Here is an 18,197-nt window from a genome sequence, read left to right as displayed (position 1 = left end):
TGAACTTCACCCGGTGGCCTTCACTTTGGCTAAAGAAAGTTGAGCACTCCAGTTTCGAGTGCTGAAATCAGCAAAACTCCAAGCACGTAATAGAGGCAAAAGTAAATGGAATTATTCAAGCGTGGTAAAGTTTGCCCCCCAGGGCTTCTGCCTTGGCTAATTGATAGATTAACACGATCTGATATTAGCTGATAAAAACAAGTTTATTGTTGCTCGACCGATTGTAAAAAAGGCAAGAAGTCGAAGCTTTTAAATGTTAGAGGTTCAGTTCCTTGGTTTAAAAAGCTGCGCTTTAAGCGACCAGCCAGTGCTAGAAAATTTTAAAAGTGGTGTATTTTTTTTACTTTACATACACAGATTTTCAAAAATTAAGTAAAATGTATTATTAATTTTAAAAATGTTCAAAATTGCGTTTTATAAAAAAAAATTAAAAAAAAAAATGATCTGCACTAATATCAAAGTGTATTGTCTCGATATCGATTATCGAAACGGGTACAAAAGAAGTAAAGGCTTCTTATTTTTATTGCATTGCACAAACTATAAAAAATTGCTTGGATTAGAAGTAAATCTAAGACAACTCATTTTTTATAGGAAACTATATTTTGTAAAATGTGTTTGGGTGCAAAAGTATTTGGAGAAAATAAATGCAACATTAAAATAAAACAATGAAATATTGTAAAAATAATGTTCTTAAATTAAGAAAATGTTCAGATAAATAGTATTGTATAATTTCGAATGTAGTAAAATAAAATATAGACACCTTAAAACGATGTTTTGACTTTATTTTATAAAATAAATATTTAGAAAACCTACTTAAGGAGGCTTGGTTTTTTGTGCAACATCTTGGGGGTTGGTTTCTTAAGGTAAAACCTTTTTTTTTTGGGTTTTGTGGGTCTTAAATAAAGCTTTACGTAGTGCTGGTAAAGGCCTTCAGAGAGAGAGAGGGAGCTTTTATTGTGCTCTCTATTTTCGTTTAAAATTTGCCATTGCCGTTTTTTTGTCAAGCTTGAGTTGGCCAGTTAATTAATAACGAGAGCTCGAGAGCGGTTTCAACCTCAGAGTTGTTTTGACCGCGTTGCGATTTAGACGTCGCCGCATTTCTCGCTTTTATTCCGCCAAGATTCGCACCTGTCTTTTCGCGTCCTGCCTGCAAAACGAAAAAATCGAAAACACCCCCCAAAAACTCCACCTCCTCTTCCGCTGCCTTTTTGGCCAATTGCAAAAGTTCGTCTACAGTGAAACGTGAAATCTCTAATTTTAACTTTGCCAAAAACAAAACAAATACTCCGTACTGTTTGAGCCGTATAATTTTGTGTGTATATTTTTGCGGTAAGTTGCGTTAACATTATGCTTCATAGAAAGCACATTTTGGGCACTTGCCTTTGTAGATTTGATTTTACTTTTGCCTTTGGGCAATGCGCATGCGCGGCTACGTTGACACACTTTCTGCCTCCACCTGGCTTACCCAGCTTACCCAGCTTACCTGCCACAAGCAACTTACGGCTCTCATGCTTTTGGCCATAAAAACAATTACCACTTACCTTTTTTTGCAGCTGACGTCGACTGCATTTCGTCAGCGCGTGCGCTTCGATTCCGACAAAACCCCTCCCCTTTGAACATCCATATCCCCGAGTATTACCCATTCATAATCTGATCTTCGGTAGCTGATAATATCTGTGTGGATATTGTTAAGTAAAGTGGGAATTGCCTTAGGCAGATGAGCGGGCGGCTGGGATATTACACCATTTTCTGAGTGTGTGAAAATGTGTTGAAGAGGTGTTATGCTGTGGCAAGTGAAGTGGTTTCGAATGAGCCAAAATAATGGAACAAAATGGTTACAGTGTCGTTTGGGGTTAGGCATTTTGTTTACAGCTCAATTGTGCGACGGAGTGGTGTTGTGTGGTAATTTGAAACTATTTTAATGGTGTTAAGTTGGAGGGGGGGGCACAACCTAATGAACCATTACAAATCATTTGCAATGGTTTAAGTACTGATAAAAGTTGGAATTTATTTTGCAAAAAAAGGAGATTGGAGAATTTTATCTACTAGAAATAATTGAAAAAGTAAATGAAAAAAAATAAATAATAAAAAAATATATATAGTGTAAATGTACATTTCTTTCTTTTACAATATCTAAGGATCATCAATATGTATTTTCCAAATAAATATATTTTTTAAAATAGTGTGTCTACTAAGACTCTATGAATACATGCTGATATCTGTCCTCTGATATGTCGTCCTCTTTAACGTGGCTCTACTGTCACCTTCATAATGCATGCAAATGTAACACAATTGAAATGCAAATTGTCGCATCATGTTGCCGTCCCACTTGCACCCGGCATTGGTGGCTATCTTTTGTCCCGCTCCGTCTGACTTTAATTTTTGTTGATTCACGGGATCGATGGTCGCAGTTCATAAATATTTCAGGCGCCAATCAGCCGATCCACTGGGCAATTAAAGCATTTGCTCTAATGACACCAAAACATTGGCTGCTTTATAATGATTTGCCCCGATTTATATAGTCTTTAGACGTGATATTTGGTCAACTTGTTTAGACCTCCCATGTACTCAAGCATTACAAACTCCGCATAATTCTATATCCACATACTTTAAACGACCTTGTGGTTCTCAGTCGACAGGGGATTACAAAGAGTCACCAAAAAATAAGTGAACTCAAAACCAGTTAAACATCTTTCCGTCGATCGTGTGTGTGTGGGCTCGAAATTTGCTTAAACTGTTAACATTTTGTCAAGTGAAGGATAGGATACCAGAGACTTGCGAAAATATATAAAGAGCCGTTATTGAATCTGGAAATTTACATATTTCTAAACACAGAAGTGGCCATCGTACTTGGAACTGAAGGCGAATTTTTATAGCCGTACGATCGAGTCGGTTGATTTTGGCATTGTGAAAGAAATCGAAACCGGCTATTCCTGCTACTCGAGAATCATTCGAGTCGAGTATTTATTTATCTTTTAACGAGCCGGTTCAGTGGGTGAGCCAAGAAATTCAGATGCTGACTTGTAATGTTTAAGGCATACTTTAGTCTTATTTGTTTATTGTTGGACCAGATCATGTTTTACAAAAAATGTTGTTTTAGTTGCGCATAGCAATGAATTACAAGAATTTAAATTTTTATTTATATATTTTTTGAGCTAATTTAATGTTAAATAAACTAAAAATTTAATCATATTTTTAAGAGGCTTAGTTAAAATATTATTGTAACAACCTAAGAAGAAATATTTTGTTGTATGAAAACAATATTCCAACAATTTAAGTTTATGTACTAACAAGAATACAAATTGTAAATACATAAATATTTATTTGTAGTTTCAAAGCTAATGCTTTATAATAATACCTATTTAGGTATTAACAGTATTTATTCTAATTCAATTTTTATTACCTAAATAGATATTATTATTGTCACTAGCACATTTTAAACAACAAACACATTTTTTAATTCCTAAAATGTGGCTTGTTAAAATTATTTCTAGAACTTCATTTTATAAAATGGAAATCATGAGGAAATAATTAGTATTTTAACAATGACAGAAATTTTTTGTATAAGATTAAAAGTCATTTTCTACCCTAAACTGGTAATTCTGGATTTTCTCCTGTCTCCAACTAGATTGAGCCCAATTTGCATTTAATGTTTTGATTACTTTCATTGATTGGCTTATAACCGGCTAATTGCAAATGGGAATCGCACATGTTTATATCTTTACAACAAAAATAACATCGCCTACTTCGCGAAATAGATTGATATGCAAGCCACGAGATATGCATTAGACTTTTGATCAAAGTTGACATTGTGCTATATTTACAGTATTCGTAAACTGGATTGACCCATTTAGGAGTCAGGGGCAAGACTGTGCTGATATTGAAGTTAGTTGCAGTCAATTTATTATCTTAATCATTTAGTTAATAGCTCAAGTGTTCCAGTTTTAATAAACTCTTTATAACGGCTTTGATGGATTAATCGGATAGTCTGTCTGATGAACATGTATTTTTCACTTTGCTCAAGTATAGTCGTTTGTATAAGCAGTTTAATTTGTAAGATCATCAGTTTTAATGCATATCTATAATATTTAATATAATATCCTATCCAAAAAACGATTTACCATAGCCGTTGAAGTTCCCAAGACCAAAAAAAAATATTCATGGAAAAGCTACTATTGTTACATTAATTCAACCCTATTTGACGGCGATAATAAGATTAAATCTATACTTGAATTTTAATACGGCCTCTGGTATACTTTTTGAATGAAGGGTATTTACAGCATCGGATTTTCTATTTTTATTTCTTTGGCCTTAGCTAAACAATTGCTTCGTCATCTTTGGCGGCGAGACAATCGCTGCAAAATACTATAAATGCATAAAAGAGAAAAAATGTAATTTGCATTTAATAGCAAGCTAGTTAATGGTATTGATCATTTTTCATATGACTTGTTTATTTATGCATATCATGTTGGCTCTGAGAATAAAGTGCATTTTTTGTTGTATTTTTAAACCACGTTGTTTGAGATTTTATTCACCTAACTAGCCGGCAGTTAAAATGGAATCGATTAGACAGCAGTTTGTTTCGGGATTATTTCTGTTGTTTGCTAATCTGTATACAATAATCGATCGTTTATATGGGTGGACATAACCCGATTAGACTTTAAAACTGAATTTTAATGATTCTTTGTTCTCTTTCTTTTGTTGTGCGATACCAGTTATCAGCTTTCGCAAACCGACTACTGGGATTATTCTCTTATAATTCAACTATACTTTGTTTCTCGGGGCCACAATTTCCGCTTTCAAGTAACAGAAATTAAAAGCCCTCAGTTCAATTCGGTTGGGGCTAGTGAAAGGTCACAAAGTTCAGCCAGATAAAGTGAGTTAATACCCAGTGGAATCGCTTTTTGAGGCAGGTGAAGTTGGGGCACATAATCCCAGCTATTAAATATATATCTCTCGGTGTACTGTGGTAATTACATAGTTACGTCAGACTTTGATCGACTCTGGTGGAGGTTTCCCCCAATGGAAACATCAGATTCTGTCAAAAGCACATCCGGGAGGTTGGGTTCGTAGTACATTGTTGTGGGTCATAAAAAAAAAACAGGGTTCACATTCAAGCTTGCTAAAAGCGGGTTGAGTAGTTATTAAGTCCGATTTTCCTGATTTTAATTAAAACTGAAGATTACAAAATTCCTACTTATTAAATTTGGGACGATTTCTTTTTAGTGATTACTACAGCGGAAAATTTCAAACAGCAGTAAAAGTTAATCATTGCTTGCTTCGTATCTCAAAATGTAAAATAGCTAAATGTATTACTTTGTTTATTATTTAATAATTGAATGAAGGTCTAAAAATACATGTATGTATACATTAAAAAAACCAATCCTATGGAAAAATATTTTTTGCTTTGTAAGTCAGTTTACATATAAAGTAAACGTATGCATCAAAAACACAAAGGACTTCCTACGTTGTCAGAAACACAAGAATCTTGTTTTAGTTTGACTTTTCATAAAAGTATAATTATTACTGGTTAAACAAGTTTAAATGGAAAAAACCCGAAGGACTATTTTCAAGGATGCAAACGATGACCTGGGGTAGATCGTAAAACCAAGGTTCGTAAGAACTGGTTATTGTAAGATAATTCTTTATCGGTTTTCTCTTTTTCAAAATTTAATTTATTTCCATTTTCATAAAGTTATTTCATATTCCATTTTTGAATAAACAAAACTATTTTAAACCAAAGGGTTCCATCTTGAAAGTTCAAGTTTAGTTCAAGGAAAAACAACTTCAATTAAATTGTTTACTCCCTCTTCAACATATATAAAAACTTTAGGAACGATAAAAACCGGATTCCACAACTGTTGATTCACTATGAGTCCGTATTGGGGTACCCTGAGTGACTAAATTTAAATGCGATTTTCCCAAAATGGAAAAAACGCTAAGAGAATAATATTAAGTCGTTGATCAAAGATCATTTCCTCGTAGTTAATACTCATTCGCTATTTGTTAGATGAGGTGACAATCGCTAAACAGAACTTTGCTTCCCTACTAAATTGCATATTTAGTTTGACTGTGATAAACAAATTAACTTGAATGGAGTGTGAAGACTAGTAAATTGCACAAACTTATGTGATATTCTTTGAAGCATTATAACGTGATATTAACCCTTTTTTAAAGCAATTTACTTGACATTTTGCGTGCGGGTAATTGGCAATCACTATTACTCACGAAACCTGTGCGAAATTGTCTCAACATTAAGATTACACTTAGTTGTCGTATTTTATATTTTTTCGCATGTCACGCCCAAATTTTCTGTCACTCATTTTTCTACTTTAATTGGATTTTACAACACCCGAACTCAAGATTGACCAACGAATTAGTATGCGCATAACTTTATGGACTGTTGAACTCCACGCCAAAGACCAAGCCAAACACAAAAGGCCCAAAATAAATAAAGGCATAAATTACCCAAGATTCATTGACGAAATTTCTGGAAGCCAACGCAAATCATAAAACCAGCGACACATGGCCAGAATGACGAGCACCTATGTCCATATGAGGTTTTTCGAGTTTTCGGCTTCAATCTACAATAATATAATCCAACAATCTCCGCTCTTGGCCTTGACTTTTACCTTTATTCGCGTTGACCGCACAAAAAAATCGAAAATCAAAAAAACTTACTAATTGCTTGGAATCATAAGAGCAGCAGTAAATCAGATTTAATGGCCAGCACCGATTCGCACTACTCTGCGGCTCACTCGACCACGTTCTTTGGCTTCTCGACATCGAGTTCGACTTTTTTGTGCCATTGTCAAGTCCTTCATGACAGGGCACATAGATCACCGCCGGCTCACAAGTGCTACGTCATCGGGCCGAGTTTTTCCTATTTTGTTTTGCTAGCCAAGGTGTTGCCAAGTCGTCTGGGACACGTATCAGCTGGTATAGACGGAAAATAAAAATATTTTTTTTTAGAAAAAAAGAATGTCTGAAGAGCGTAGACCCTAAGAAGACGTCTGGTTTTATATATACTGCATTAATATTAGCAAAAGTATGTTGATATCACGTATACGCAAGCAAGCTCATGAAAAAAAGTGGGTTAGGAATATGTTTTGAAAGATTCTTATCCTATATGTGTTTTCAAATAGACCAATCCCTATTCAACAGTTAAAAAAACCAATATATTATTTTTTATACCTTCATAAATACTCAAATTATACTATTATATTTTTTCATTAAATAACTTAATTAATTCGCATAAAATTTAAAACGGAAATATTATTTAATTCCGTTAAGGTATCTGGGGCTCTAAAAATTTAATAAATGACCCAAGAAGTTCAGAAACGCCCTGACCGAATTTCTATAACCTTTGTTGTGAGGGTATCTACTGTTTTTTGCCGCCAGACGCACGTTTTGCGACCAGTTTTGGGCGCTTTTGTCTACCAATCTATCTATATCTATATTTATATTTACCTGTTTGTCCGGCGGCCTCTTCTTCCGTTGTGGCGATTTTTCGGCGACTTTGGCTAATGAAGATCGGCTTTGAGTCATATATACATATTTGTATCTGCGAGCTCGAATATATTTAACAGTTTCCATTGGCGCAAGGCATTGAACTGTTGCCGCTTTTGCTTTTGCCTTAGCTTTTGTTTTTTGCGTTTCGGTTTTGGCCCAGCTGCGGAAGTAACCCAGTTGTGCCAATCGCTTTGAGGAAATGGTTGCCAAACCACTCAAAATGTTTGAGTCGAGACCAAAACAATTTCATTCTCGTTCGCAGCCTGAACCGGTGAACACCTAGCGGCAGATCGATCACGGAGTCCAGATCTCAGATCTCATATCACATCACATCCACACAATGGGCAAGGCGGAGTGCATTAGCTACGATGAGCAGCAGTTGCCCTACATTGACCTGGGTTCGGCACGGATTCGCATGGAGAAGGATCCAGCTCCGGAATGGGCCCTGAAGAAGGCGCAGGACGAGCTGAGGGAGGTGCCCGGTGTCAAGGAGCAGGCCATCAAGGATCTCAGGGAACTTATTCAGAGTAAGTCAAGGATTACAGAAAGTTTATTCAAGTTTTTAATAATTCTTACTTCACCCAGATGAGAAGTACCTGAACCTGCCGATGGATGATGAGTACATGATGATGTTCCTGCGCCCCACCCATTACTATCCAGAAAGTGCCTTGAAAAGGGTAAGTGATACTTGATGAAGAAGCCAGAACTGCTAGAGTTATGATTGGTTAAGCTTTGAGGTTTGTTTATATCCTGCAGTTCCGCAATTAACACTGGCACAAAATCATCACGCAGTCTATATCTCTCTTTAAATATTATAGTGCTGAAAATATGCTGAAAAGGTGATTTTGTGGTGCTAGAAAGGCGCTGATGATTTTGAGCCAGTTTTTATGCAGTAATGAATTTGTAGGGTTTGCCTGTGCTAAAATCATCACCACTTTTCCTACGAACCCACTAGTGAAAAAGCGCTTGGTGATGATCTTTTTGCAGTGACTAACTGAATAAAGAGCGATTAATGATACTGCAGGGTAGCTATAGCGCGGCTTAAAAAATATTTAACAGAATAGGAAATCATGGAATGGAATAATAACAAACATTTATAATTTTGAATGGTATTTTCGATTTCAATGACTTTTTTTTAAAGTATACCTAGGATATCACATTTTTTTTCGTTAACTATCCGTTGTCTTTATGTTTCAATATTACTCTAACAATGTTTTTCTCTTTAATACTTACAGCTCAAGAACTTCTATCACATGAAACTAAAGTACGGAATCGCTTGTGAGAACATAATTCCCAGCAAGTTGAGAAACGTTTTTGAGGCCAATATTCTGAATTTGCTGCCTCAAAGAGATCAACACGGTCGTCGTCTTCTAGTGTTGGAAGCAGGCAGTAAGTTTTACTAATTAACCAAAATTTGTAAGATCTTTAAAGGAATTGTTTCTTATAGAAAAGTGGAAGCCATCCCAAGTCCCTTTGGTGGATTTGTTCCGTGGCATTCAGTTGACTGTTCTGGGTTCCATGGTGGAGCCTTACTCACAAATTTGCGGCGCCGTTGTCATTATCGATATGGAGGGTAATAAAGTCTACCTATTAATTACCAATTATACCAATTTATTAACCCATATTAACCTTTTTACAGGTCTGCCACTTAGCCACATTACACAATTTACACCGTCATTTGCCGCCATGATGCTGGATTATATTCAAGAATGCATCTGCATGCGTTTGAAGGCAGTTCACATTGTGAATAATTCATATATATTCAACATGCTCTTTGCCATATTCAAGCCATTCATTCGCGAAAAGCTGCGCAAGAGGGTAAGTTTTCATAAAATATGGAAGTTACAGAATCTTTTCTTATAGTTAATTCGTATTTTTCAGATCTTCTTCCATGGCAAGGACTACAAGTCCCTGATCTCTCACATCGAGGCCAGTGCCTTGCCTCCCAAATATGGTGGTTCTGCCACTTGGGAACTGCCCCCTGGTAAACTCCTGGGAGAATTCTTCGAGTGCTACTCCAAGGATTATGAACGTGAGTAACTTCTTAAATTTTAAATTATCTGTATATTCTAAATAATTTTTATTTATTTTCCAGTCGCTGACAGCTATGGTTACACTGAGGGCTACAAAATGAAGAAGTAATAGTACAAGAAAAACGCCAAACTATCCCCAAGTCCACCAAATCCTCAATTCCCCTTTTCGATTTGTATTTTAGTAACGTAAGTTGGGTCATTTGTGATATTGCAAATATTGTCGTACGTTAAGTCTTAGTCTTTTTGCCCTTAAAATTTAAGGTTCAGAAAAATATTTACAATAATTCGGAAGCTCATGATTCAAGCTCATGAGCAAAGCATTAAACTTGAAACCATATGTACTATATATTTTGTAATATTGTTATTAAATAAAAAATATTAAAACAACTGTTGCTAAAATTAAAAATGGACGTTTAGTGAAAACGAGAAAAATGTATATTAGAAAGTTTTAAAATCCAATAAGAAAATTCTTTTACAAATAATCGCAAGGTTCATTCTTAGCTTTTAAGTACGGCAAAATAGACTCCCACAGATTGGAGAGCGAATATTGGGATATTCAAGATTAATGTTAGCTTACACCCCTTTTAGATCATTATGTATAAATTTGGTGGCTTAAACATTTATGGATTAGCCCCTGTATTGATCCCCTAAAAATAAATAGTTTTATTTTATAGTTACAGATTTTATTTGACACATAACTATTGGTCAAGAAAACATTTTAATACAAAACATATCTAACAACTAAGGAATGTAAAAAGAGTATTCGTTAGCTAAGCGAAGACAGCCATATACACATATGGTTCGACTTCGTAGGCTATCTAATCTTTGGCATAGGCACGGGAATGCTTGCAAGTTTTAGTTGGGTATTTTAGAGTGTCTCTAAACTATGAACTACGACTAAAGCACTAGGACGGCTTAACTATCTAGATGGCGTGGATGCGATGGTCCTGTTCAATCCTGTTTATTGTCGCTGATGGCTGTGGATGCTGTGGCCACACTTTCACCCGTCTGGGATTTGGTAATAGTTGCCTTCGGGCTTTTTTCGAGGAGCGGCGAACTGTCGGGAGATCCTTTGACGCTCTTTTCGCAGGCCAAAGTAGAGGCCTTGGACTTGAGTTCCTCGGCACTGGAGAACTGGGAGCGACTTTTGTACTGGCCGTTAGTCTTGGTTTGAGTCTTCAGATCGTATCTACGATTCTGACAAGTAGATAATAAATTCTGAACTGGTGCCCAGCAAAGGAGTATTATTCCAATCGCCAAGCAAACTCCGGCGAAGATTTGTCCGGACATTAGGACAACCGGGAGAACCTTCAATTGGTCAGCCATCTCGGGAGTGATTCTCACTTTTTGTTCAAACCATATGAGTGGGAAAAATATCTTAGGTATTCCTGTGTACAGGCTGATTCCCTGGATTGGCTCCACAAGCATGTTGACCTGAAAACGGGCAGCCACCTCCAGGGGAATTCCAGTACTTGGCTCCACCACCATATAGAACTCATGATCCTTCTGATTAGGACTCATTCCCTCTACCTGATCGACGTAATACGGATCTCCGTTGAAAAAGTGGGGATAGGACATAAAAACTGGAGATCCAAAGCGACAGGAGCTGATGTTCATCACGCCCGAGGGAACACATTGGCCACCACAAAAACAAAGGTTTTCGGGATACAGGGTGCCTGAAATAAAATGATATTATAATAATATTATTTCTACAAATATATTTACAAATAAATTACGATTTTCTATCGTTAGTAACAGTTCGTTGCACTCGTTTTAAGAATGTTCCGAAAAGTTATAGATATATATTTCTGAACATTTATAAGGCTTCAAGTTATAGCTATAAGGCGGCTTAAAATTTTTTTTGTGTCAATATAATAGGTTAATGTTGGATTTTATTTAAAACGGTTTTATTCAAAATTCAGATTCCAATCAAATTGATTAAATAATGAATCGGTTTTATAAAAAATCGTATCAGGGCTCGCCAAACAGCATTTTTAAAAAACGATTTCAAATAAAATCCGACACCTATAATATGTTTTGAAGCCGACTTACAGCAATAATGATTTTTTAATGATTTCATCAAACCTCACCATTATCAACAGATCGAGGGCCGCCAGAAAATTTTAGGCCCTGTAGTCCTTCGACATCCAACGTTTCCACATAGTCCAGCGGAATTGTGCGGCACATATCCGGCGTAAAAAGGCCGACACTGTCGCCGGGCTTGAGATGCTGTGGCTGGAATTCTCCGGCAGATCCGTTGGTCATGCCGCAATGGGAGCTAAAGAATCCAGTGTTCTCCTGGTAATTCCACGCGTGCATCTGACCCAATTTGGACAAGTGATCGGCGCCCGTGAATACATTAAATACACCAGTGAGATCGGCGCTTCCGTTGCGCGTATAAAACCAACCGAATTTATCAAATGGCACCTTCACATCGTCACCGAAAATGGGCATTGCAATGGCCACATCGATCATGGCATCGTTGTATCCGGTGAAGAGGAGTTCGTCGATCGTTTTTTGGACGGACATTTCTGCATTGTACATCTTGAGACCAACGTCAACCAAGGAACGCTTAACTGATGTCCAGTGTTTGGCTGTGGCAGCTGCGGACTAAAAATAAATTGGTTATTAGAGGAAACTAAATTATTTATTTTGGCCTTTTAAATGGTTTATAGTAAGTATATTTTCTAGTTGAGCTAAAGAGATTTGGCAACCATCTACTTGATTTTATATTAAGAATATTTTTTAAGAAATTTCATAACTTGACTATTATCTTAAAGATTTTATTCCATAAAAATAAATAAAAAAACTTAAAACAATAATTATGGTTTTTTGTTATTATAAATGGTAAACCAATGCGAGAACTGTTTAAAAATCAACTTAAAGTGTTAAACACTACATTTGGGACTTAATGAAGTTTATAAAAAATATTTACCAATTCTTAAATGCAAATTCGTATACCCTGGTCAACAAATTTTTCACAGCAATTTAGGAATTAATTTAGTTTGGAAAACCGTGTAATGGATTTGATTTGCCTTTAAACATTGTTACTAGAACTGTATTTCAAACCTTCGAACATATTTTTGAGTAGCCCTTAGATTTGATTTTATTATATTTATAATTGTTTTTAGAGCATCAACTATTACGTTATTGAAATGATTTTGAGTTTTACTAATATTTCTTATAATAAATATTGGGTACCCACCAGAGCTACCGCATTGAGGGTGGTAATCTCATCGTCCAGACTTCCGTTACTGCCCTCCGCATCGAAGTAGAACAAGCTGCGCCTGCGGTAGCTCACGGATGCGTTTTCGGGATGCCAGTGGATGTCCACCTTATCGGGCCGCTCGGTGAAGCGGTAGGGACCCAGTTGCTCGAACCGTGGCTTCTTCTCCGACCCTAAATAAAAGTCCTCGGGATTAGTCCAGTTGTACAGGTAGATGTCCAGACTCAAATCCATCGGGGGACTCTTCCAGTTGTCGTAGACACGTGTGTCGGGGGCCAGAGCCATTTCCTGCCGAAGAGCACAAGTACCAATTAGAATTAATTGAAAATCTCAACGAGTTTTCCTCGATCTCTGACTCGGGCCAATTGAGAGGCGGCGGGTTTTCTTTGGCTCTCAATTGGCTTTAGCCGCTAATCGAATGCAGCTGGCCGGGCTAACACATACGGCTGAACTGGGATTACCTTCTGCATGATCCAATCGAACAGGTCCACCCAGAACATTCCGCACAATATGCCAAATAGTCCCAGACAGAAGCCGAAAACGCCGATAATTAACTTGCGATTGCTTTTTTGGCCCCACATCGCGCTGTTTTGTGTTGGCATGGCTCACGCTGGGCAGCTGTGGGGATATCTAATAGTCCCTGTAATGATATGCAAGATAATAATACATATTAACAGACTACTGGAATTAAAAACATATAAACATAGATCAAATGGGTGCCATTCATAAATGCAGTAAAAAGAAGTGTACAGACAAAATTTTTTAGATAATCTTTTAAGCTTGTTTATAATTTATTCTTTATTTTTTGAATAATTTTATTATTTTATTTTTATTAATTGGGGTTTTTCATATTGAACTTGAATTAAAAAATTTATAAAGACTTATATAAGGTTTGTAATTTCTAAAATATATATTTTAAAGATTTGTATTAATAATACCAAGTTCCTTTTTTTAGAAAGGGTTTTGTTTCAATACTTGTTGCCTACTTTTAGGCCTGGTATGAACGAAATTAAACAAATAATATGTAAAATCAAATCTCATATTTACAATGCATTAAAACCCATATTAATGTAATATGGCGAACAAAGAAAGGCCCAACAAAGAATCGAATAGAGGGAAAATGCAAAATACGCAACACGTTATTGAGTGACGAATTCCCATAGCGTCTATTTTTATCAATATAATTGAATCAATTTAAGCAAAGCGTGACTCTCAATTGCTGTTTACACTCATGTAGAATATTACTATAGCCCGGTAAATATATACAGAATTATTGTCAAGCCCGTATCAGTGGTGATAATTACAAAGCTTCACCCGACACTCTACGATGATGTGTTTTAATTAGTTATGATAGTTTCGAGCTTCGCTGTAAGCTATATGTGCAATAGGTGATTATTAAATGAAATTACAAGTAACACGTATAACGGTGGACTATGTAATCGGATGAGAAATATGTGATCTTTGATTTTATATCACATGACTAATATTTAAAAGGGAGAATCAGTATTTAAATTTTAAAAGGGAAAGCCATTTTCCGCACGTCTGTGGTTTTTACTGTGGCCCGATAAGGGGATTCTGAACTCATAGGTAAACAGACCCATGAGGAAGCCACAGATAATTGAGGAAATTGAACTGCACTGCACTTATCGCTTATCGAGAACCCATCCCCTGACAATTATTCGACCAATCTGTCCAGAGTTCCCATCACCATGTATCAGTTCAGCATAAATATTGCATATGTACATATGCGACCGGTTGGCATCTCTGTGATATATCGTCATAATTGAGTCTATCAATTGACCCCGCTGTGAGCTATGGTTGGGTCTTTGACACTTTCCGTTATTGCACATGAATACGAACACGAATCTATATATATACCCACATATAAATGCTTATTCGGGAGCGTGTCAGCTGAGTTCTGGTGTCTGGTAAATTGATATGATTATGTCTTTTGAATGATGAATGCCTGTCGGGCATTTGTCGGCGCCTTTTTATTGTCTCCACAATTGTTCTGGAGTGAGTTTTAATTGGAATGGACGTTGGACAGGTGCATCACATAGATTTCATCGCGCATATTTTACTTAATTCAATTAGATCAAGAATAACTCTAAATGTCTTAAATATTTGGCTTGAAAAAATAATGTTATCTTTAACACAAATAAAAAATTATTCTTTTAAGTATATTAACTTAAAGATAAATCTTTCCCTCAGTGCACAACAGGTTCATTGAAAATTTCCATTCAAGCCTTAAACCTCAACACTGAATAATTGTCTTTAATTAAGTTTAAAATTTTTTGCTGCCCGAGATATTTCATTCATTATTAAATTAAGCAAACTCGTGCCTTTCTTTCTGGTTCTTGATCTTTTATATTAACATTTTTATGATTCCACTGATCGCTTTATTCATATTCTATGCAAATAAGCTGGGACCATTGAACTTCGAAGTTAAGTCACTGGGAAAGTGAATATATTTTGAAACGATTTGTGAACATTTCCATAAAAATGCTAACTGAAAAGGGCAAGCAAATTAGAAATGTAGTAAAGTGTCATTTCGATAAGCTAACACTTAATTAGTGCAAGTGCACTTGTTATAAGTCGGAAGTCTTGAGTGATAGTTACGTGACACGTTAAGATCGTCTTTTTAATGTAAACCAAGTCAGCACCTTCTCAATTTTCTCTGCTGTTTTCCAACAGCCTTTGACCACATAACTTGCCATTGAGATGAAACCGCAAGTCACAGATTCGACGCAGTTCGTAAAACTAAAACCGCGTCATGTAAACAGTCATCTAATTTGCATTTGCTCGGCTGAGTTCTTTGATAATGAGCTATCGGCATGTAATTGAATTTTCGCAGCCTTCAGTACGGAAATACTCGAATGCTTATAACCCAAGCCAAAAACTATAAATAAAGATTTTTGTGTTGGTAATTTGCAAACAATGTGTCGTCCCATTGGGCGTGCGAATCCAAAAATAAGTTTGATATTTTAAAAGGTATACGCAGACTTTATGTACTTTAGTTTTTCAACTCAATGGAATTTGAATTCGTTCTAAAAAAGTTTTCCATTAGTAAAGAGCTTGCTGAGTCACTGAAGTTGTTTTGAGCCCTTTTGACTTCTTAATTGATTGATTGTTTGAATTCTTAAATAAAACATTATTGCAAATTCCAATGGCTTTAGTGGCTAACAAATTCAGTTTCCATAAACTTGAACTATATTTAAACGGTGCGGATGAGTAATTTTGCCGTGGAACAGCTGTTTGTACTGAGGATTCACAAATTTGTTGAATATATTGATTATTTAATTAGCAATTAGCACGAAGATTCATGAGAAACTTCTTTAGTTCTAAGAAAGCTTTGCAGACAACAAACAAAAAAATATAAAAATATATTTTTAAAATTAAAAAAAATCTTTACCTTTTGGGTTAAACATTTTTAATATATGCAAATAGTGAGCAACTAATTCCAATTCTAGTCAATGAGTTTATTAGCAGATGTTTGTTCAAAGATAACCCATTGAAACTAAGGTTTAGTCTTACAAATAAAGAAATTCCTTTAAATAAATATAAATAAATTAATAATAAACTATTAAGTCAGCCAGAGTTACACGAAATCTTCAATAAACATTTCTTGGTTGATAAAGGCACACGCAACTGCAATTAATTTGAAAAATTTAACTTTTAATTGACTTGAACATTAAATGATACCGGTTGTATGCGAGACTCTTTTTCAAAAAAATGTACTTTCAAAAATTACTTGTAAAATATTTTTTGTGCATTGTAGAATTAATCATTTATTATTTGTTCAGAAAACGTATTAAAATAATTACAAACTCAATTTATCTCGACAAGTTTTTGAATTTAGCAACCCTATTCAATAAAACCTTTTATTAAGACTTAATAAATTATTTCATTTACAAGATCTATTGAAATAAGTACTATGCAGTTTTTTTTCTGTAAAATTCTTTATCGACGAGGTCTTCTTTACAATGCAAACCATGAACTTAGTTTATTTTATAATTTATTATTTTTAAGAAGGCCCATTCGGTTGAGTAACTATGCTTCTAAAACACTCTCAATTTTATTTTGTAAGCAAATTAAATAAATTGATTGCGCACAAAAGAAGTAGAACTGCTAAGGATTATTCTTGGGCTCAACTTAGTCAACGGGTCGTATGCTTAATATTTTCTTGAGCAGCTGTTTCCACCAAGGGTTGTCAAGTTGCCCGACTAATTTTAGAACATTAATCACACAATCAACAGGTCGTCCGGTAGCCGAAGCTGAAAGCCCTTTGTTTTGCATTCCGGCACTCTTATTTCTTCAAAGAGAAACGCCACACAAAGCCAATATAAACACAAAAAGAATGTATATTATGGGTTGACACTACATATACCTATATATATATATCTATATTATGTCTGGCGACTGTTTTTCATTCTTGTCAAGTTGATTTCATTTAATGGTCTGTAATCTTAATAAGTCTGCCGGCGATTAAACCAAATCAAGCCAAAACTAAATGAGTTGGCCAGTCGGGAAATGCGAAGAAATTGCGTGATATTGGTGATATTTGCAAAGGATTTCCAAGGTTGTTTTTCCTTAAAGGCACTCACTTGACTGTTATTTGGTAAATAAAAACAAATCACGGGTTTTGTTTTTCAATTTGGATTTTTTTCGTGGTTCCGGCTATCCTTGCGAGGCAATTGAAATTTGATAAGGATGTGGAAACAAGGCTTGAGCACGCGGAGGATTACTTTACACAGAGACCGGAAAAGTAGACGCGAAAGTCCCGAGAAAGGTCCGTAGAATGGTACCGCTTTGCCCGGCGGCTTCGATGCGACTGTGCGGCGGACTCTCGGCGAACGGACCGCGAGCAGCGTCGCCGGAGAGAGGCGGCGGTGGAACGGGGGGCGGGGGCAGAGCGGAGCGGTCTCTGCGCTGCGGCCGATGAATGTCAGTCAAGTGCGGCACATGGAAAGCGAAATGGAAATGGAAATGGGCTTGAGAAGAGCTCCGAGTATCCGAGAAATGGTGTGTGTGTGCGAGTGGGTGTTTGGGTTAATTTGCGCTTCAGGCTTTCCATAGTTTTGTCATTGAATTTTGAATTAAACTATATGTAATCTGAAGCGCGAGCATGACTTCTAAACTGTAAAGTGCATCTGGGAGCAGGAGTGATCCATAACAACAGTGTCACAATTTCTGTTGAAAATTAAAAAAGTAAGATATAATTAAAATTAAGCTCATCATCTTAAATACAAAACATTGATACTGTTCAAATACATAAAAAAAATCCATAAACTCCTTATCATTGTTATGACTCTTTTTGATAATTCAGAAATATCTTTCAATAATTATAATAACAACATTATAATCTTAAAAGGTTATATTTTGGCTTATGTCAACATTTTAACTGCTTAAACAGCTTGTAAATAATA

The 18,197-nt window shown here is 35.8% G+C and overlaps 2 protein-coding genes across 3 annotated transcripts; one reads left to right on the top strand and one right to left on the bottom strand.

The window, feature by feature from the left end:
• Positions 1–1,057: 1,057 nt before the first annotated feature.
• LOC119546380 (alpha-tocopherol transfer protein-like) lies at positions 1,058–9,932 on the top strand. 2 transcript variants are annotated; one of them, XM_037852614.1, is made up of 8 exons: positions 1,058–1,329; positions 7,775–8,039; positions 8,098–8,189; positions 8,748–8,901; positions 8,960–9,085; positions 9,152–9,330; positions 9,394–9,544; positions 9,608–9,932. In XM_037852614.1, exons 2-8 carry the CDS (start codon positions 7,853–7,855, stop codon positions 9,652–9,654), a joined length of 936 nt encoding a protein of 311 aa, XP_037708542.1. In that variant the 5' UTR covers positions 1,058–1,329; positions 7,775–7,852; the 3' UTR covers positions 9,655–9,932. The 2 variants fall into 2 exon arrangements, with proteins under 2 accessions (XP_037708542.1, XP_037708543.1); XM_037852615.1 differs by lacking the exon at positions 1,058–1,329 and adding an exon at positions 4,861–4,876.
• A 279-nt stretch (positions 9,933–10,211) lies between these two features.
• Positions 10,212–17,619, bottom strand: LOC119546379 (protein peste). Its single transcript, XM_037852613.1, has 5 exons — positions 17,376–17,619; positions 13,233–13,411; positions 12,751–13,059; positions 11,636–12,155; positions 10,212–11,221 (listed from the first exon to the last, which is right to left on the bottom strand). The coding sequence occupies exons 2-5, from the start codon at positions 13,371–13,373 to the stop codon at positions 10,497–10,499; spliced, it is 1,695 nt and encodes a 564-aa protein (XP_037708541.1). The 5' UTR covers positions 13,374–13,411; positions 17,376–17,619; the 3' UTR covers positions 10,212–10,496.
• Positions 17,620–18,197: the final 578 nt, after the last annotated feature.

This window comes from Drosophila subpulchrella, chromosome 2L, assembly GCF_014743375.2.
Source record: "Drosophila subpulchrella strain 33 F10 #4 breed RU33 chromosome 2L, RU_Dsub_v1.1 Primary Assembly, whole genome shotgun sequence".
In the NCBI taxonomy this organism is placed as follows: Eukaryota; Metazoa; Arthropoda; class Insecta; order Diptera; family Drosophilidae; genus Drosophila; species Drosophila subpulchrella.
This window is presented reverse-complemented; position numbering and strand designations above follow the sequence as displayed.